This window comes from Phyllobates terribilis, unplaced genomic scaffold (genome assembly GCF_046119375.1).
Source record: "Phyllobates terribilis strain yellow unplaced genomic scaffold, ASM4611937v1 Scaffold_3__8_contigs__length_932513732, whole genome shotgun sequence".
Lineage (NCBI taxonomy): Eukaryota > Metazoa > Chordata > Amphibia > Anura > Dendrobatidae > Phyllobates > Phyllobates terribilis.
This window is the reverse complement of record NW_027362763.1, coordinates 276,307,498-276,329,593: the sequence shown is the minus strand read 5'-3', so window position 1 is coordinate 276,329,593 and position 22,096 is coordinate 276,307,498. Positions and strand designations below refer to the sequence as shown.

The following is a 22,096-nucleotide window of genomic DNA, read 5'->3' as shown; positions in this document are numbered from 1 at the left end:
AAATGCGGGAAAGAGAAAAAAAAATGGAGATCTTCATTGTTCCTGCAGAGATCCATCCCCTGCCCCTCCCCCGGCCCCGCTGTACACTCAAACTGCGTATTAACATTAATTTTCATCATTACTGAGAAAAAATCCAGTTATGATTTTGGTGCACGAACAGTTAACATAACCTCGAACAGCCGAATTTTTCTCAAATTGTTCGTGTTCGCCGACCGGCTCGAACACCGCCCAAAACAGCTCGAATTTGAGATTGGCGAACAGTTGAGTAGAACAACGCTCATCTCTAATAATCACCACCTCTCCAATGTTTTTTTAATTTGTTCAATTCCCCAGAATTTAGTGCCTGTTAATTTACCTTTATGGGCCATTTTGTAATGTAAAGATGACCTGTATATTGTTTTATAATATTGTTTGCATGTTCTTTTAATCTCACCTTTAATTGTCTTTTTGTTCTCCCTATAAAGTGCTTATTACAAGGACACTGTATACAATAAATGATTCCTCTTGATTGACAGGATATGTGTCTGTAGATACTGATTGTTTCTTCATCATTAGAAAAAGATAGTACTGATTCCATCGCCTTAGTTGCTTTGCACATAGTACACACCTTGCAAGGAAAAAAACCTTTTGACCATTTCTCTTTTATTACCCCATTTTCTTTATACACCACTGTAGGGGCTATCTTACTTGCCAGATTTTTTGTCCTCCTATATACAAAACTGGGCTTAGGAGGAACATACTCTCCAATAATTTTGTCCTCCTTTAATAACGGCCAATACTTTTGGACAATTCTTTTTAATTTACCACATTCGTGATTATACTGTGTGATTATTGGGATTATAAAAACATCATTAGTGCTCTTTTTTTTTAAATCACTTATTTTTTGTTTAGCAAGCAGCTGATTTCTAGGAATTTTCCCTACCTGTTCTCTTAGATTCTCAAGGTCTGTATTATTGTAGCCTTTTTGGGTGAATTGGTCTATCATCTTTTCAGATTCATTTTGGTAATCTTCATAATTAGTACAGTTCCTCCTTGTCCACATAAATTGGCCTTTAGGAATATTTCTGAGCCACGCAGGTAAATGGCAATTCGTTATGTCAATATAACTGTTACTATCAGTAGGCTTTCTATAACTTTTTGTAATTAACTGCCCATTTTCTATAAAAACTGTGATATCTAAAAAATTAACTGACGATGTACTGGTGGCTGACGTAAAATTCAGATTAAAATCATTTTTATTAATTTCCATTAAAAAAAGTATCCAGTGCAAGACCACCATCACGCCATATAAAAAATACATCATCAATAAAACGTTTCCATAGGACCAGACCCACGCCGGGCCCCTGGTCGGGAGGGAGGTGAAGCCCCTCCCACCTCCCCACGTAGAGATTAGCGAAACCCGGCGCGAATCTCGTCCCCAATTCTGTACCCCACGTCAGAATATAAAATTGTTTGTCGTATTGGAAATAATTATGGGTTGTAATAAAATTAATCGACTTTTTAATAAAATCTATTTGAACTTGTGGGATTTTTTCAATACCATTACTCATTTGTAGGAAGTGTTGTACCGCTTCCACTCCTTGCACATTATCAATAACTGTGTAAAGAGAGGTTATATCAAGAGTGCCCATAATAAAGCCCGGTTCCCATTGTACCGTGTTTAAAACTTGTAAAAAATCCTTTGTATCCCTGATGTAAGCTGGTAAAGAAGGCACAAATTTCTGTAAAATGCAATCTACATATTCAGACAGATTGGACGTGAGACAATTAATGCCTGAAATAATCGGGCGTCCTGGTGGATGATCTATATTTTTATGGATCTTTGGTATCTTGTTGAACATTGCTATTGAAGGATATTGATTATGAATTTATTTTTGCTCATGAGCTGATAATACGCCCGATTTTTTACCTGCATCTACGAGAGATTTTAATTCCATGTTATAAGAATTAGTAGGATCCATTACTAATTTTTTATATGTTTTCTCATCGCTCAACAACCTCTTAGTGATTCTGTGTGGTATGCCTCCTTGTCTAATATAACGATACCCCCTCCCCCTTTGTCACCTGGGCGAATCGTTATATTGCTATTGTCCTGTAATTTTTTGATAATTAATTGTTCCTTCCAGGTTAAATTATTATGCCGTTTGGTACTTTTTACTTTCCGTATATCCCTGATAACTAGATTCTGGAAGCTGGTGAATGCCTCCGAGTACTCTTGTATCAGATTAAAGGATGATTTGCATTTAAGATCTGTATGAATGAAAGAACTGTCTGACGTGCTCAAAGAAAGTGGGGAAACATCTATTTTCGTTTTCAATGTAGATCCCGCAATATTTTTTTTGAGAAAATATTTTTTCAAAGCTAGATTACGCATGAACTTCTTTATTCAAATAAATGCATCAAATTTATTAAAATAGGTGGACGGGGCAAATTTTAAACCCTTATTCAAGATACCCATTTCTCTCTCAGTTAGTTGGTATTTACTCAAATTGAAAAATTTTTGACCCGAATTTTGTGGGGGGTTGTTTAAATCCTTTTTTTTGGAGCATTTCCTTCCCCTTATCCTCTCTTTGTTTTTTTGTAGTTGGTCTTAAGAAAAAATCCCGCCTAATTGGGATTTTTTTAGAGTTGTTTTTCTTTGAATTTTTATTTAAAGTTTTTTTAGGTCTTTTATTGTTAGTGTCCTCTGCAATTTCAGGGTTCATAGATATTTCCTCATTAGATAATACTTCAAAGCGGTTTTGGGTGCTGACAGGTTCAATAGTAATAGGTGCTAACGGAAGATAGGAAATGGAACCATTCTTAAATGATTTGGATTTATCATGGTTTCTATCCTTTGCATTAGTATTAGCAATTTCTTGCACTGTACTAATTATATGCTCGTTTTGTGTATTATTCGGAGTAGTAGTAGTATGAAGAGATATTTCAAGCAAAGATTCGTCCGATGGATTAGTGTGGATTTCATCAATCTTTTCTAGTGAATTACTATGTGAAGAATTACTACTAGATCGTTTATTTGTTTGCACATTATTATTTTTGGTTACGTTTGAAATATTATCTCTTGTGAATTTGGACAGTTTTTTATCTCTAATTTCACATTCTTTTTCATAGAAGTGCTTTTGAATACTAGCTGATAACGCTTGAATTTGTGGATGATTCTTATACTATTTTATGGCCTCAAAATGTTCAATAATTTCACTGTTTAATCTGGTCAGTACTTCTTGTCGCTTATTAATTATAAATTCAACAGCTTGTTTGGAAAAGCTATGGAACAGATCATTTAATTCATTAGTACTCTCAGTATCTTCCATATCACTGGCCAAAAGTTTGTACACTTGAAGACCTTTTGGGATTTTATCACATGCCAAATATCTTTCTAGAGACATTATCTCCCACAAGCCTTTAATCTCAATAATTAATAAATGTTCTAATCTTTTTAACGTGGATTTGGCTTTATATACATGGTCTTCCACATTCGATTCAGCAGTCTGATACTGCTGGGAATGCATCCGCATACTTATAAGTCTCTGTTTGCGATCATTCCATAAATTGGTCATAGTGAGTAAAGCAGTATGCAGCAATTGCAATGGGCAATGAATAATCCTAAAGTAAAATGTAAAAAACTGCAGTAGCGCTGCTGCTATAGTACGATCAGATAGGCAAAGAGCCGCAATCTCAAAGCACCGTATGCCCTGGTGCAAATAATAATGAAATGATAAAAAGAAAAGAGATGCGCTGCAAACCACTCATAAAATACCAGGAGAGTGATTCCTACCTGTCTAAGAGAAAATGGTAGTCCAAATGAAGATATACGCGTGCAGCTTCCAGGGGTCCTTTGAAGAAGTCACAACTGCAACTAGAGGTGATAGACACATGCCGGAGTCTGTAGAACAAGCCGTTAGTGTTGCAGAAAATGGGTTCAAACAGCGTATTAGAGGGGATAGAGGGCTGCAGAGACTCTCAGAGATTCATGCTTTAAGGTACATGCAGCCATTGCACTAGGTGGATACAGGGATGAAGATCATGGGTGAGAAGGACTGCAGACAACCTGGTAGGTGTGCCGGTCGGTCACACCTGCAGGACAACTGATGTTCAAGGATGTGAGCGCTTAGTATCTGTGTGACGTCACAACAGCAGTAGGATTCCACAGAGGGAAAAACAGTCCAGCGCTTATCCGATGCGTTTCCGAGGTCACGGCCTCCTTCGTCAGGGTTTTGCAGACACAGGGCGCTCCCTTGTATATATAGGTGGATAATCATCCCATAAATTGGAAAAAAAAAAACCTGCAAAAAAAAAGGGAAAAAAAAAACACTTCCCTTTTTGTTTTTCCATCAGAATCTCTGAGAGTCTCTGCAGCCCTCTATCCCCTCTAATACGCTGTTTGAACCCATTTTCTGCAACACTAACGGCTTGTTCTACAGACTTCGGCACGTGACTATCACCTCTAGTTTCAGTTGTGACTTCTTCAAAGGACCCCTGGAAGCTGCACACGTATATCTTCATTTGGACTACCATTTTCTCTTAGACAGGAAGGAATCGCTCTCTTGGTATTTTATGAGTGGTTTGCAGCGCATCTCTTTTTTTTTATCACAAGATTAAAAATGTGTTACTCAGTAAGAGTAATATTTTTCAGACCAAGCAGAGGGAATAAATTATGGAATCACTCAATTCTGAGGAAAAAATTATGGAATCACCCTGTAAATTTTCATTTCAAAAACTAACACCTGCATCAAATTAGATCGGCTCATCGGTCAGCATCTAAAAAGGAGTGATCACACCATGGAGAGCTGTTTGCACCAAGTGGACTGACATGAATCATGGCTTAAACAGGAGAGATGTCAATTGAAACAAAGGAGAGGATTATAAAACTCTTAAAAGAAGGTAAATCATCACGCAATGTTGCAAAAGATGTTGGTTGTTCACAGTCAGCTGTGTATAAAATCTGGACCAAATATAAACAACATGGGAAGGTTGTTAAAGGCAAACATACTGGTAGACCAAGGAAGACATAAAAGCGTCAAGACCGGAAACTTAAAGCAATATTTCTCCAAAACAGGAAATGCACAACAAAACAAATGAGGAACGAATGGGAGGAAACTGGAGTCAATGTCTGTGACCGAACTGTAAGAAACCGCCTAAAGGAAATGAGATTTACATACAGAAAAGCTAAACATAAGTCATCATTAACACCTAAACAGAAAAAAACAATGTTACAATGGGCTACGGAAAAGCATTCGTGGACTGTGGATGACTGGTTGAAAGTCATATTCAACGATGAATCGCGAATCTGCATTGGGCAAGGTGATGATGCTGGAACTTTTGTTTGGTGCTGTTAGAATGAGATTTATAAAGATGACTGCATGAAGAGGACATGCAAATTTCCACAGTCATTGATGATATGGGGCTGCATGTCAAGTAAAGGCACTGGGGAGATGGCTGTCAATACATCTTCAATAAATTCCCAAGTGTACATTGATATTTTGGACAGTTTTCTTATCCCATCAATTGAAAGGATGTTTGGGGATGATGACATCATTTTTCAAGAAGATAATGCATCCTGCCATAGGGCAAAAACTGTGAAAACATTCCTTGAAAGAAGACACATAAGGTCAATGTCATGGCCTGCAAACAGTCCGGATCTAAACCCAAATGAAAATCTTTGGTAGAAGTTGAAGAAAATTGTCCATGACAAGGCTCCAACCTGCAAAGCTGATCTGGCAACAGCAATCAGAGAAAGTTGGAGCCAGATTGAGTACTGTTTGTCACGCATTAAGTGTCTCAGAGTCTGCAAGCTGTTATTAAAGCCAGATGTGGTGCAACTGTAACATCCCTGGCAGCGAGCTGGCATGGCTTACCATCTCCCACCATGCAAGACCGCCAAGTTACCTATCAGTCCAGGCTGCACGCTTTGCTCCATTGCTTGCTGTGTGCATGTCTCTTGTCTGATTGCTTAGGGCGGCGGCCCTGTTACTTCCTGATTCTTAAAGTTACAGTGTGCGCAGTCCTAATGCATCCCCAGCCTATTGCTGTGAGTCACTGCATACTTAAACCCCCTCCACTCAGTAGGAGGTGCCCGAGAAATGCTTTCTTTCAATGTGCTCTGTGCAACTGAGTTGCCAGGTCCTATACTGTATCTTTATTACCAAACATATAGAAGGATTGCAAGCCCAAATCATCGTCTCATATTTTATACTGCCATCTAGGGCAAAAATCCAAGAAGAAAGACAACAGATACTAAACCTAAAAAATGCTCAGACAAGATGAATTTAAATCGTACAGTGAAATCATTAAGTTTTATTAAACAATCAAGGTACCAAAAAACACAATTAATAAAAAAAGACATATACATACGTACACATAAACACAAGACAATTTTAAAAAAAGGGGTGTATGCGACAAGGTGTATGCAGCATAATATGTAAACAGTATGCAGGACACAAGTAGAGAATATCAGATAAATAGTTTTAATTATAAGTACAAAGCACTGAACCTCTTCAATAGATTCCAACAAGCATGATAGCAAAATTTAGATGTCACCATAAAGTGCAAATGTAAATTCAAGGATCTAATCAAGTGACTCAGTGCTTAAACAAATATTAGGTCTCTGCCCAAACAAAATGCAAAAGATGCAAATACAAGATCTATACAGATCAAAATAACTCAGTATCTAGACAAATCTTGAATCTCTGGCTAAACAAAGAAATAAATGAATAGCCATATCCAAAGTGGCATAGTGCTAGTGTCCACTTACCAGGTATTCAAATCTCAATGGAGAGCTAAACGGTAACAGCATAAATTCATCTATAAATATAAAGTGCAGTGCACATAAAGTGACAAGATAGAACAATAGCCCATAACTAAAGAGATTATATTTCAAACATCACATGATATACCTGGATTCATGCTGCAAACACCAAGTGCATTGGTAACCCACACTCCAACGCGCGTTTCACAGCTACGCTTCCTCAGGGAGTGATATTAAGCACTAAAATGTGTTGTCCCTTATATACCTTGTGAGGATCATATGATCCTTTGCCACAGATGCGTCCTATTGGGCTCATGATTACATCCTGCGGCGATGACCACGCGCCCATTGCTAGCACAGCCGTGATGTCACAGAGTGGTGCGACAGCACGCGCGAGCACGGCGGAAGGAGGACATGCGCAAGCATCCTGGAGCCATATCGCTAAAGGGCAAGCAAAAGGGCAAGTCCCACTAATATCAGAGCAAGGCAAGTAAATAATCATATGCAGACAATTAATTAATATACAGTAGCCCAAATTCAAGGCCCATTATTAATGCATACATAGATAGTAAAGATACACATAAAGAATAATAAATAAATGCCCCATTCAATAATATGTGTACAGTATGACAAATCCACACATGTTTGGACAATACCACAATCCACAGAGTTGATGTAGATCACGATTAAGCAATACATGGTCAGAATTGTCACAAGTTTAACGGAAGCAGAGGATATCCAATGGGTGGCGTTTTCATTATGATATAAAAAAATCCATAATACAAGGATATAAATATTGATGGAAAGCCATTACAAGGATATGGCCACAAGTCAAAACCACACTACCGGAGAGAAAAACATGCATTAGACAAACACACTCACAATTATAAACCAACCAATTAAAAATACATATGTATATTCCTACAGCTCAGGACAATACATAAACATATATCCAAACAAGCATACATATGTATATATACATAGAGCTATACATATAAATACAAGACATAACATATATACAAATTAGTATATATATTAAAAAATATATATACTGTATGTAAATATATATATATATATATATATATATATATAAATAGGGTTCAGAGAAGCAGCAGCACAGGGACCAAACCAATCCATTACAAATAAGTAGAAAAACCCCATTGGTCATTAAGGCCATGTGGCTTCATAGTTCTAAGAGTCGTTATCCAACGACACTCCCTCTGTGCCAATTTGTTCATTAGATGTCCACCACGAACACCCATATGGACGACATCAATACCACAAACCCGCATTTCTATGGTTCCCAGTGGATGATGGCTGCGATAATGGGCAGGTATTGTTTTCAATTTCATGATGTCCTCCCTATAGGTGCCATCCTGGCCCAATAATCTTGCAGATTTAATGTCCCTTGTGTGTTCCTGTATCCGCACACGTAATTGCCTAGAAGTAAGTCCAATATAGACAAGGCCACAGGGACATGTAAGGTGGTATATAACGGCTGTAGGTTTACAATTTATAGAGTGGACAATCTTATATGTCCGGGTAACAGCAGAATTAGAAAATTCACCAGTTTTGACCATAAAACCACAAACATTACAATCCCCACATGGTTGAGAACCCCATCAGGGCCCCTTAGACCCAAAAATAAATCTGGATCCTGGGGCTACATAATGGCAGCGTGTTATGGTCTCACCAATCGTTTTACTCCTTCTCGCAGTAATCAGGGGTCTATCCTCAATCAACTTTGAGAGCTCAGGATCCTGTTTTAAGATAGGCCAAAAATGATTGAGTATAGGCTAATGCGTCCCCAGCCTATTGCTGTGAGTCACTGGCTACTTAAACCCCCTCCACCCAGTAGGAGGTGCCTGAGCAACGCTTTCTTTCAGTGTGTTCTGTGAAACAGAGCTGCCAGGTCCTGTCCTGTATCTTGTCTGCTTCCGCCACCTTGGGGGCTGAGTACCCAGGCCCGTTATCTGTATCTCAGACTTCTAGTCTGTTTCCGCGACCCTGGGGACTGAGTACCCAGGCCCGTTATCTGTATCTGTGACTTCTAGTCTGTTTTCGTCACCCTGGGGGCTGAGTACCCAGGCTCTTTCCTGTATCTTGTTCCAGGTTCAGTTCCTGTCTGAACTGTGTCCTAGCCCGTTACCTGTTTGTCTCTATGTCCGATCCTTTCCTTTTCCAGCAGTGTTTGAACATGCACCTAACTCCAACTTGTTGTCTCTGTACTTCTGTTTGTGAGTTTTGTTTCCACTTGCTACTTCATTGCAAGTACCTTGTGTGTATCTGGTTCTGCTTGTCCCATTTCCCTGCCTCCGTATCTACAGTACCTCCTGTGTTCTGTTCCCAGTCTGTTCCATGTGAACAGAGCCCTGTCCTGTCTGCCTGCACGTGCAGTTCCACTCTGCTCCTCTTGTCCTCAGCACCTGTGGTTCGCTGTGCTCCTCTTGTCCTCAGCACCTGCGGTTCCGCTCTGCTCTGCTCCACTCGTCCTCCGCACCTGCAGTTCTGCTCTGCTCTGCTCCACTTGTCCCCTGCGCCTGCAGTTCCGCTCTGCTCGGCTCCGCTTGTCCTCTTCGCCTGCGGTTCTGCTCTGCTCTGCTCTGCTTGTCCTCTGCGCCTGCGGTTCTGCTCTGCTCTGCTTGTCCACCGCATCTGCGTTTCTGCTGTTATCTGCTTGTCCTCCATGCCTGCGGTTGTGCTCTGCTCTGCTTGTCCTTCGCGCCTGCGGTTCTGCTCTGCTTTGCTCCACTTGTCCTCCGCGCCTGCGATTCTGCTCTGCTCCACTTGTCTTCCACGCTTGCAGTTCTGCTCTGCTTGTCCTCCACGCCTGCGGCTCTGCTCGGCTTGTCCACCACACCTGCGGCTCTATTCCGGTATCCCAGTCTGTACTGGTCCCTATCCAGCCTGCTTTCCTACCTGCCAGTATCGGCCTGTCTGCATACCTGCCATGCCTGCCAGTACCCACCTGTCTGCATACCAGCTGTTCTTGCCAGTACCCACCTGTCTGCATGCCAGCCATGCCTGCCAGTACCCACCTGTCTGCATACCAGCCTAACCTAACCGTTCCTGCATTCCCCAGTGAGGGTCAACAGCTGTGACCGGGGTCTGACCTGGAGTAGCACCTAGGCCACTTCCCACGTCCCTCCTCGGACCACGGAGTCGATTAAGCTGCCGTGTGGTCGTGGTCAGATATGGCGAGGCCCCTAGTCATGCCCCTCCAGGCACTCCTCGGTTCATTGCCCAGTAGGACCACTAACCATGCTCATGCCAGTCAGTCCGAGAGTGAGCGTAACAACAACAAAATTCTAGTGATGTATTGGAGTGTTCTTTTGTGTGTTTGTTTTTCATGATTCCATAATTTTTTCCTCAGAATTGAGTGATTCCATAATTGTTTCCCTCTGCTTGGTCTGAAAAAAATGACCATTACTGAGTACCACATTTTTAATCTCGATTTCTTTTAGTGTTTCTTAAAGCCCTAAAGTTGCCATTTGAAATGACTTTAGTTTTGTGCCATGTCTGTGATCTGTTTTTTTTCACAACATTAAACAAGTGAATGAACATCCTCCGAGCAAGGTGATTCCATAATTTTTGCCAGGGGTTGTATGTCTCAATGTCAACTGACCAAAATTAACTGGTCAAAGTACTGCAAAAAAGTCATTACTGAAGAAATTACTTGTTTGGGCGAAAGAACACTGAAGTTCTGGATATTAGATCAGTGAAAATCTGTTCTGTTGTTTGTTGAGTAAAAATGAGACATAGAAAAGTTGAGTAGATGGTTGTCACGGGGATACCGTCAAAGAGTGGGTTCATATGATCGCGGGTTTTGGTTACACGAACTTCTGCACTTATTAGAACTTCTTCATCCTCCTGTTAAACAGTACAAATTTCCTTGCTGTGATGGCAAGGGTTAATCAGTTCAGTTGATCTCCTGGAGCTCTCCATCCTGAATTGTCTCAGATGTTCTGTGTAGGCCACTTCCCTCTGGTTTATATACCATCCACTGGCACTTGTGAATTGCCAGTGATAGTTCTACTTCCTGGTTTGGTAGTGAAAGACAAAGTTCAGTGTTTGGCGTTGGCGGTTGGAGAGTTTTTTCTGGAGATTTCTGAGTGGAGCGGGTTTGCATGGTTTTCCTTATCCTCTTACATTTTGTTTCCACTTCCTATACCTCCTTTGTTTCCAACTCTGTTGTTTTGTGAGTGTATTTGTATGATTGCAGTTTTCATTTATCCCTTTCTGTTTAATCTGTCAGTCTGGTTAGTGTTTTCCTATACAAGGGTTAAGTTAGGAGTAATCCAGGGGACAGGAATAGACTAGGGCACCCCTAGTTTGATGGATTGGGTAAGAGCCCTCAGTCCCTTGACACTATGTGACAATGGTTTTATACTTGTGTGGTGTCCACTTTGAATTATGGAAGGAAAGCTGTGCTGTTGTGGGGGTACTTTTCTGGTTACACTGTTGATGATTTATTTCAAAATCAAGGTACACTTAGCCAGCTTGACTATTACAGCATTCTACAATGACATATCATTCCATCTGGTTTGCAATTAGTGGGACCATTAGTTGAGATACAACAGTGCGATTACCAAAAACACACCTCCAAGTAAAGGGTATCTAACCAAGAAGGATATGTGTCAAATGACTTGGCCTCCGCAATCACCTGAACTCAATCTAATTGGAATGTCTTGATTAGTGTTGAGCCACCCCCGTAGTGTTCGAGTTCGGTTCGTCGAACACCCGTGTGTTCGCCGAACTGTTCGTCGAACTGTTCGTCGAACACCTTCGAACACCGTTAAAACCAATGGCAGGCAAACAAAAACACATAGAAACACATAGAAAACACCTTCAAAGGTGTCCAATAGCTGACAAACTGCTCAGAAGACACAACTAACACATGGAAAAGTGACAAGTACATATAGTCATGCGAAAAGAAAAGAGGTGGAGGAGTAAAAGGAGGGGGAGACACAGATATAGGCATGTCACGCCCTTCTAAAATCCAAAAAGTGAGAAGCTGACACGTTCAGTCCGCTCCTGCCCGTGCCACCTCCGTGTCGCCGGGTTTGTGCCAGAGCCGCGGTGAACCCTGACGGCCAGCCCCCCTCTCCCAATACTGGTGCCTGTCCGCTGGTGGGTCGAGCGAACCCCCCTGTGGTGGAGGCAGCTCTAAGCTTTTTAATTTAAATTGTCTCTCTAATTTGAATGAATACACTTTAAATCCATTTACAAGGATCTATTGGAGGGCAAGTCTCATGCCAGCAGCCGCGTAATTCCAGCTCCAGTAGCGTCCACTAAAGCTGCTGCAGTTAAAAAGCTTTTATAAGGATCGAGCTCGGCTGTCCACCGCAAGGCATCCTACTGCCAGTCCCAGCCCCTATGCCTTGGGGTACCTCCTGATGCTCTTCACTGAGTATCCCGTGGTCCCGAAGCATTTCCTTTGAAAAAATTAAGTGTCCAAACTACAGGTGGTGTAGCTTGCTTAACAGCCGGTATAATCCACTGACTAGCAGACACTGCTACTAGGCACAAAGTATTTCCTGGGCTAGATGCAGTTAAAAATTTGTAATTAGATACTCTCGTTGGATGCTGAGAAAGCATTCCATAGAGTCTCCTGGCACGCCACATATGATTCTCTTAAAAAGCTTGGGGTAGGGGTCTAGGGGACCCTTTTATAGCCAAAATCACGGCCCTGTATCACAATAGGTCACCTAGGCTGAAGATAAATGGAACTGTAGCACCCTGTGGGCTCGGTTGCTACAGAGGTATTGCACCTCACCCAGAGGTGTGATATCTCACTATCAGGTAAGGATGGAGTGTGGATCAGGACCCGACACCTGCATGCATTACACCACATTGCCGTGGGGCAGGGCGACCAAAATGCCTCTGAGATGGGCACGACAGTCCCTGTCCCTGGCTGGAGTGGGTGGAGGGAACACTGAGGAAGGGGAACCCTGTGGTGCAGGAGCAGGGAGGAAGCAGTTCCTGGGTGCACTGAGAAGGGAGTATAAAAGGTGGGCACCATCTTAGTTCAGTGCAGAGAAGTCTGAGCAGAAGTGGCAGGGAGCAGGGGCTCTGCATGAGCTCTGCTCCGGAGGCGGGCCTAGTAACAGAGGCCCAGGCCTGGAAGAGGGAGAAGGAAGGAAGAGGAGCGGAGAAGGCTCCAGGAACGAGGAATGAAGGGATCCCAGGGGTGCGGACGGGCGAGTCGCCACCGCACGCCCGAATCCACCTGCGTGGAGGGGTCAGGCCAAAGGGGGAGACCGGTCCCCGAAACTAGTGGAGGCAGGAAACGACCCTCAGCTAGAAACCGGAGGCTGTGACATTTTATGTGGCGCAGCCCCTAGCTACACCCGCTAGGAAGGCACCACATAGGGTCAGGGAAACTGGCGCCAAGTTTACCAAGAGGAGGCCTGAGGCAGCCGGACAGAAGGGTTGGTAAGATAGGCCAGACAAAGAACACACAAAGGGGGTCCTGTGAAGCGCTCCAAAGTTACCTGGGAGTTGTCTGAGCCCCTCACATGGAGAGCACAGTACGATGTGGGCAGCCGTTACCTGCAGACGTGGTCTGGATAATAAGAACTGTGAGTAAAGGCCCTGGACTGCATCACTGACTCCGTGTCGTTACTGCTGCTGCCCTGCACCATCACCCCCATCCTCCGCATAAACTGCCCTGAGGCTATACTCCTCCCGTGGGGAGTTATGCTACGCTCTGCTGCACCCACAACACCAGCCTCAGCGGTCTGCCCTGCAGCGGCGGTTCACTCTGACCGCAATCCACGGGTGGCGTAGTCGGACATTTAAACATCAAAACCACATAAATAGTTCCGCCACTGGTTTGACCACCCTGAGCCACGGAACCGGGTCGCCGCCACGAAGACTACAACCACCAGCATCCACCAAAAAGGGTCCGGCTCCGGGTGTCCAAAGGCCCAGGGGGTGCATCAGAACATTTTCATCACCTTTCACAATCACCAATGGGACAAGGCAGGGATGTCCTCTGTCCCCTCTCTTATACATCCTAGTGACGGAGCACCTGCTCTCATCAATTCGCCATAACCCCAATATTAGGTGGATTGAGGTGGGAGGAACCGAGTACAAGTGCTCTCTATTTGCTGATGATGTCCTAGTATGAAATAGATCACTTTGTTACATGGTCAAATTTTAAAATCAATGCAGCGAATTCTGAGGCCCTCGATGTCTCCCTCCCCAAATCCATATAGGATTCCATCCAGTCCAACTTTCCCTTTGCCTGGCCCTCACAGGGTATCAAATACTTAGGAATTCCTAATCGTAGAGACCTCTCCCATCTATGTTATCTTAATTTTGGGCCCTTTATTGAACAACTCCATACAGACCACGGTTGGCAAGTTAGAACTGTAAGATTCACTACGTGAACCACTGGTGTTTTGTGGAAAAGCACATGTACACTGTGTTCCAAATTATTATGCAAAAAGTGTTTAGGAGTGATAAGGGAAGAATTTGTTTGTTTGTCAGTTAAACTCATTGATGGTGATGTGTGTCAGGGCTCTTTATATCACTGTAAGCAATTGCAGACCCCTGTGCTAATTAGTTTGGCAGGTGTGTCCAATGAAAGGCAAGACTACTTAAGAAGGCTGTCTCACATTATTAAGCAGCCTACATTTTCTGCCAAAATGGGAAAGAAAAAGGATGTGTCGGCTGCTGAGAAGCAACAAATTGTGGAGTGTTTAGGTCAAGGCATGACTACAATCAACATTGTGCAATGATCAGGATGAAGTGTCTTGGCAATCAAGAAGCATGTAGCTGATTCACAGTACACACGTGTGCGTGCTGATAAGGGCAAATTGAGGACTCTTTCCTACAGGCAATTACGTCAGGTTAAAAGAGCAGCGGCAAAAAAGCCTTGTCATAGCAGCAGACAAGTTTTTGAAGCTGACTTTTTGACTGCTGGTTTCAGAGTCGGGAGGGAATTTTTCCTCAGGTGAAGATTGGCCAAATCTTTTGGGGTTTTTGCCCTCCTCTGGATCAACTTTAGCAATTACAGAACTAACAGGTCGAACTTGATGGACGCAAGTCTTTATTCGGCTTTACAAATAAGAAGAAGCTGCTGGTGCCTCCAACGTCCCCCGAACCACAAGATGCAGGGTCCTTCAGAGGTTTTCAGCTGTGCATACGCCATCCTGTCGACCTCCTCTATCCACTTCACACAAGCAGAAACGGCTCCAGTGGGCCAAACATTACATGAAGACTGATTTCAAAACTGTTTTGTTCACGGATGAGTGCCGTGCAGCGCTCGATGGTCCAGATGGATGGAGTGGAGGATGGCTGGTTGATGGACACCCCACGCAAACACGGCTACAGCGCCAACAAGGAGGAGGTGGAGTAATGTTTTGGGCTGGAATCATGGGGAGAGAGATTGTCGGCCCCTTTAGGATCCCTGAAGGCGCTAAAGATGAACTCCATAATGTATGTGGATTTTCTAAAACAGCACTTCCTGCCATGGTTCAAGAAGAAGAACCGTGTATTTCACAGCAAGATCATTTTTTTGCATGATAATGCACCATCTCATACTGCACATAAAATATCTGCATCTCTGGCTGATATGGGCATAAAAGGGGACAAACTTATGGTGTGACCCCCATGCTCCCCTGACCTCTACCCCATTCAGAACCTCTGGAGCATCATCAAAAGGAGTGTCTATGATGGCGGGAGGCAGTTCACATCTAAGCAACAGCTCTGGGAGGGTATTCTGTCCTCATGCAAAACAATTGAAGCAGAAACCATCCAAAACCTGACAAATTCAAAGGACGAGAGAGTTCAGAAGCTCCTTTCGAACAAGGGGTCCTATGTGAAAATGTAACATCACCTAGAATAAAGTTTTGAGTTGAAAACTGTTTGATTTCAGTTTCAAATAACCTGCTAATGCTTATAATTTCAAAAATGACCATTTTATTGGTCTTTATTAAAATGAAAAGGTTGATCGAAAAGTTTGGGGGATCTAAGAGTGTGGCAACCCAGTAGTCATGATTACTTCAAATTCTGACAATATGAGGGTCATGTTGCAGGTAGTGCAGCAAGAAGGCACTTATGTGTCTTGCGCATCTCGGAACCCCAAAATTATTTTCCGGGCTAGATGCAGCTAAAAATTATTATTAATTTTAAATCTGGTGGAGCTTAGTATAGATGGCCTAATAGGATCAGTGCTGCACACTGCTACAAAGCCTAAATTATTTTCCAGTCAAGATACAGATAAACATGATTAGTAATTTATGTTGGAACCCAACATGGACAATATCTATCGTACGTGTAATATGAATGACTGAACTCACAATTTGATCCACAAACCCTGTATAGCACTAAAGTTCATCAAAGGACGACATCAAAGAGATTGACCATGTGTTGTGGAGTCATAAAACCTGTGAGGCAGGAAGACATTGTGTGTCCTGTGGTGTGCTGCCTTTTGTTCTAGTGATAGAGTAAAGAGAGCACCTACATGGGAGATGGACATCTTGTCTGGCCTCTTCAAAGGTACATAACCCCTGTGGTGTTTGGATTACAAACCATTGTTCTTCAAGTTGACCTCTTATCTCCAAGCAAAATCCAGTTGAACCTGTCCTCGGGCCACTTGATACAAAGACCTTTTGGCTATATACCAGACGCCATCAGCAGGAAGATGAAGACCACTGCAATTATGTATGACCTCTGATACTCTTACCCATTCTAAACCTAAGAGCGCTACCTTCAGAAGAGTGTCTGCATCAGCAGCCATGTGCATGTTTCTGGAGAACTTCAAAGACTGTGACCTGATTGGATGGTACCATTATTTGGAGGTGTTACAGGGATGGGCAATGTGTGGGCCATGTCTGACTGTGTATCTGATATAAAGGTAGCACATCAAACTAGTTAGGCATTAGTATTCTTCCTATTATTCTTCTTCTGCTTCTTCCCTCTTCCCATCTTCTACCATCCTCACCTTTTACCCTTTCCCTTACATTGTTCCCTTGTCCTTTAGTTAGGTTTCCCTTATGTATGTTATTGTAAATATCCTATTTGTAATAAATCCCCTTTTAAAGATCCAGTAGATCTTGTTAATTAATATTAACTGGCACCCCAAAACTCAGCAGATTCTAGATAATGGCACCCCAGATGGGACTGTGATTAAATTCCACAGAGAATCTGCAATAAATGAACCTGCTTTAGTCTACATTTGGAAAAAGCGTGGAGATCAAAGAACTAAGGAGTCTAGATCTTGGATGAAAAGGAAACACTGGTGAGTTAAGGATTTCCTTGTAAACTTTTTTGTATGCTGATCCTAATGATTTTGGTGTTGCTGTGTATCAAGTATTTCGTTTTGTTAACAGTGTGTCGTTGGATGTATTTAGTAAAAGTGAAATATCATTTGTATTTGATAGAATAGTTTATATCAGAATCAGATTGGAATTGTGTGTGTGGAAAGTGTGGAAGTAGTGAAAAATTTAGACTTTTGGGAAGTTCCTAGTGTAAGGCCTAGTGCTCCAGTTTTAATTTTGTTTGTAAGTGTTTACAGTTTGCTGGAAATGGAATTGGTGGAAAAGTATGTGAAGAAGTATGCATCTGCCATTTACCATGTCAGTGCAGATAAATCTTTAGAAGTCCAATACAAGGACTTGGTATCACAATGTAAGATCTATAATAATAAGCTAAATAATAAAGTTCTCAGTAAGAAATTAAAAAAGGAAAAGTTAAGCAATGCGATTTCAGTGTTGCTTAAGATGAAGGAATTGAGTGAAATGAAAGACGCAAGTTGGTGGAAGCAAAGGTTACAAATCAAGGAGGATATAGACAAAATTAGTGATTCTGTTATTGAAATTTCTGATAATACAACTATTGAAATGGATGGTTTACGTTCACATGTGGATGAACTAGATGTGAGAAATGAGAAGTTGGAAGAACAATTGAAGGAGTGTAGACTGAGTGTCACTTCACATGCAAATCAGGTTTTCTCTTTAGAACTGAAAAATAGTCAAATGGAGAAGTTAATTGCAACACTGGAGAGACAACTGGGTGAAGCTAAGTGTCAACTGCATAACAAAGAGCAACATATACAGTCTCTTACATCAAAGAAATGCAGTCTTGAGACAGTGAATGTCTGTACTCTTTCTAATGAGGATACAAGGGATATCAGGTGTAGTGCTCCATTGATTGATAGTGCCCCATTGCTCACCATTTCTGAAAAACTTCATCTGTGTCAACTTCTTGGTAAGTTTGACTCACATATTTCTCCAGTCCTTCTGTCTAATAGATTTGAGGCTGTGGTCCAGCAGCATAGTCTGAACAATAAGAATGCTTGGTCTCTGTTCCAAGCTTGGCTTCCAGGGCCACTTGCAGCACAGCTATCATCTGCACATATGAGTGATTATTGTAAAGGTGCAGAGTTAAGAAGGAAGGAATTGCAATGCATCATAGGTGGACGGGACACTAGGGGTGAAAATGCTCTAGCAATGACCAGATTCAGGAGACATGATGATCCACTGCTCTTCTGTAATAATTATCTGGCCTTGTATAGGACTGTTTATAACTGTCTGGATATGTCTCAGGATGATGCTAATTTCCTGTATTCAATGGCAAATCATTGTAATGTAGATTACACCACAAGGGTCTCTCTAAGGAATAGCAGCTCCTATGGAAACTTTGTGAATATACTTAGGGACTGGTGTAATGAGTCTAAGGAGCAGTATGAGACATCCACAAATATATCTGCTGTACATATAACTAGGAGAAGAGGATATGTTGGGTATTGTTATGGATGTGGGAGGCCTGGACATATTAAACGGTATTGTAATACACCTTACATCTACCCAGAACTAAATATCCATTTGTTTCACCAGGGGATTGATAGTATTGAGTCTGATGAGGAAGAATCTACCTCTAATAACACAGAGTTCACAGAGACATGTGAGCAGATAGGTAATATAGAAGCTGACCCTGCTACACCTGCACCAGACGCACATACAATGCAGAGCCCAAATGCTAATAAGGACAACACAAGAAGAGAGCAGGATACGCCGTATTATAGACAACCAAAGGAAGGTGCTAATATCCCTGTGATTGATCCAAGGGTAACTCTACCATTCTGGCTATTTTGGAGTTGGTCACAAATTGCCCTACCCCTGTTGCTAAATAGCACAACCCAATGCGCCAATATGGTTGGGTAAACATGGAGAGTCTTTGGCTGTCATAGTAGATGTGAATCAATAGCATACGGATAATGGACCGGATAAAATGATGTTTGGTTTGAATTTGTGTTCTAATTATGTCTGTGTTTCTTTTTAGACTGGAGACCATTTAGCCCGTGATATCAGAGCAAGGAGACCATTTACAAGAGCAAGGAGACTAACCAATGTGTTTGATCAACAGGTCATATACAGTACTGTGTCCATAGATGAAACTGGTTATTTCTCTCTACAGCTATTAATTCTGTGTATACATTGATACGGCCAATATGTAATTAAAATCCACGTGGTTTAGACAATGAGCTCAAAGTTAAGGGTTTAAATAATTGTTTGCAAACAATTAAACAAGTAATCATCCCATTGTGATGAATCGGTATTGTGTTTGCCTAATGGTTGTTCGTTTGTTTTGTATGTATGTTCTTAATCTTGTTTCACAGGTAAGAGTCTTCAATCAGGACCTGAATTGGATAGATCATTTATATGATAATGTCAACCAATGCAAAGCTGTAGTTTCTGTGAGAGATCTGCAGCACCCGCTTGACCACTTTACCAATCTTTATTCGTCATAAGACAGATAAAGTTGAGTTACCACTAATTGTTTTATGTTTGTCTGGTTTGTTTGTTTTTGTATTTTTTTGTCATCCTATGCAATGCATTGAGTCACAATATTTTGCTTTTCATATTCCCACTATTCAGGAATATTAATTTATATATATATATATATATATATATATATATATATATATATTTTTTTTTACCTCACGTTCAGTATTTTGTTTTCCCCCTTGTTTTTGTTTGGTACAATGTCCTAGTACCAAAGGGGCGTAAGGGTAAGAATTACCATGCAATATATATAGCTAGGGAGATTAAAGTTTTTATTTTTTTGTAATTATTATTTTTTTTTTTTTTTTTGTAATTGTTATTTTATTTTTTTATTTTTTTTTCTTTCTCCGCTTCAAGTTATTTTTGCTGACTACAAGTGCTTTACTTGTAAATAAAGTCAGATGCTCAAGTTAAAATGTTGTCTTCTAAAGAAACCATATGTAGATTAAAACTGCTAAGAATCTGATACTGCTCTTGTTCTTTATTTCCAGGATCTGTGATGGAGCATACTCTAATTTATCAAATTTGAATCCTGGATGAGCCATGATTTGATGGCAATTGGATTGATAAACTACCTTTATGGAACATTTTCTTGGGATTTCTTGACATGAATTGACCTGTATCTGAAAATTAGTGAAAAGACCGTATCTTACAAGCTAAATGAAAAATATACAAGATGATAGGACCTATAACAGAGTGTGCCATTATAGGAGAGTATAGGCACTTGCTAATATTTTGCAATAGGGTATCAAATATTTCTATCAGCCAGTGTGATCTCCATATATTCTGATAAACAATAAGAAGATGCTTCTAATAGGGCATTGGACAGGTTATCTACTTGTACCGTGTGCAGCGATGTAATTTGCATGTGATATTTGTGAAATATTCATAATCTGAATTTATTGGATATACTCAAAGGAGTAGGGGATTAGCTAAACGTATGACTAGTAAATATCATGACCATTATTTCTTGAATATATTATCAATTTGGAGTGCTTGAAACTACCTCAAAGCACCAATTTTATTTTAAAATGTATAGATGTTGAAGCTATGATGTGTTCTTTGGATGCACATTTTAAATGTAGACATTTTGATATAATGCTATATATATTTTTTATTATTGTTCTATACCTTATTTATATTTGTGCTCCTGTACATCTGTCACAAATTGTATAATTGTTGAAGTATAAAATGCATCCAGATAGGTGTGAATGAGAGTGAATGTTGTGAGTCCAGCAATTTTTATGCCTTGTCCCTGTTAGTTACCTCGCATTTATGGTGCCCTGATGGAGTAAATGGATGATGATCCTGGAGCAGAGCGCTATTTTATTATGCCATGATCATAAGTTTGTGTGTCATTCAGACACAAAGGGGCGTATGTTGGAACCCAACATGGACAATATCTATCGTACGTGTAATATGAATGACTGAACTCACAATTTGATCCACAAACCCTGTATAGCACTAAAGTTCATCAAAGGACGACATCAAAGAGATTGACCATGTGCTGTGGAGTCATAAAACCTGTGAGGCAGGAAGACATTGTGTGTCCTGTGGTGTGCTGCCTTTTGTTCTAGTGATAGAGTAAAGAGAGCACCTACATGGGAGATGGACATCTTGTCTGGCCTCTTCAAAGGTACATAACCCCTGTGGTGTTTGGATTACAAACCATTGTTCTTCAAGTTGACCTCTTATCTCCAAGCAAAATCCAGTTGAACCTGTCCTCGGGCCACTTGATACAAAGACCTTTTGGCTATATACCAGACGCCATCAGCAGGAAGATGAAGACCACTGCAATTATGTATGACCTCTGATACTCTTACCCATTCTAAACCTAAGAGCGCTACCTTCAGAAGAGTGTCTGCATCAGCAGCCATGTGCATGTTTCTGGAGAACTTCAAAGACTGTGACCTGATTGGATGGTACCATTATTTGGAGGTGTTACAGGGATGGGCAATGTGTGGGTCATGTCTGACTGTGTAACTGATATAAAGGTAGCACATCAAACTAGTTAGGCATTAGTATTCTTCCTATTATTCTTCTTCTGCTTCTTCCCTCTTCCCATCTTCTACCATCCTCTCCTTTTACCCTTTCCCTTACATTGTTCCCTTGTCCTTTAGTTAGGTTTCCCTTATGTATGTTATTGTAAATATCCTATTTGTAATAAATCCCCTTTTAAAGATCCAGTAGATCTTGTTAATTAATATTAGCTGGCACCCCAAAACTCAGCAGATTCTACAGATGGCCTAATAGGATCAGTGCTGCACACTGCTACAAAGCCCAAATTATTTTCCAGTCAAGATACAGATAAACATGATTAGTAATTTTAAATCTGGTGGAGCTTATTATAGATGGCCTAATAGAATCAGTGCTGCACACTGCTACAAAGCCCAAATTATTTTCCAGGCAAGATACAGATAAACATGATTAGTAATTTGAAAGCTTAAAACAGTTGGTAGGGTGATTTTAACCAATCATCAAGCTTTTACTCTCCCCAGGATGACACAGGGGTAGAAAAGTCGTTTCGTATCCATGATTTGTTCATCTTTATGAACGT

The 22,096-nt window shown here is 41.2% G+C and overlaps 1 protein-coding gene across 1 annotated transcript; it reads left to right on the top strand.

The window, feature by feature from the left end:
- The first annotated feature begins 3,873 nt into the window (after positions 1-3,873).
- On the top strand, positions 3,874-19,505 carry LOC141258527 (posterior protein-like). Its single transcript, XM_073673510.1, has 5 exons — positions 3,874-3,980; positions 4,526-4,547; positions 17,137-18,822; positions 19,037-19,120; positions 19,374-19,505. The coding sequence occupies exons 1-5, from the start codon at positions 3,874-3,876 to the stop codon at positions 19,503-19,505; spliced, it is 2,031 nt and encodes a 676-aa protein (XP_073529611.1).
- Positions 19,506-22,096: the final 2,591 nt, after the last annotated feature.

Excerpts from the sequence above, each read along its gene's own strand:
- LOC141258527 (XM_073673510.1), top strand. The coding sequence starts at position 3,874 with ATGCCGGAGTCTGTAGAACAAGCCGTTAGTGTTGCAGAAAATGGGTTC. Across the intron at positions 3,981-4,525 it reads TCAGAGATTCATGCTTTAAG|ACAGGAAGGAATCGCTCTCT; the intron begins GTACATGCAGCC and ends ATTTTCTCTTAG. Across the intron at positions 4,548-17,136 it reads AGGAAGGAATCGCTCTCTTG|AATAGTTTATATCAGAATCA; the intron begins GTATTTTATGAG and ends TGTATTTGATAG.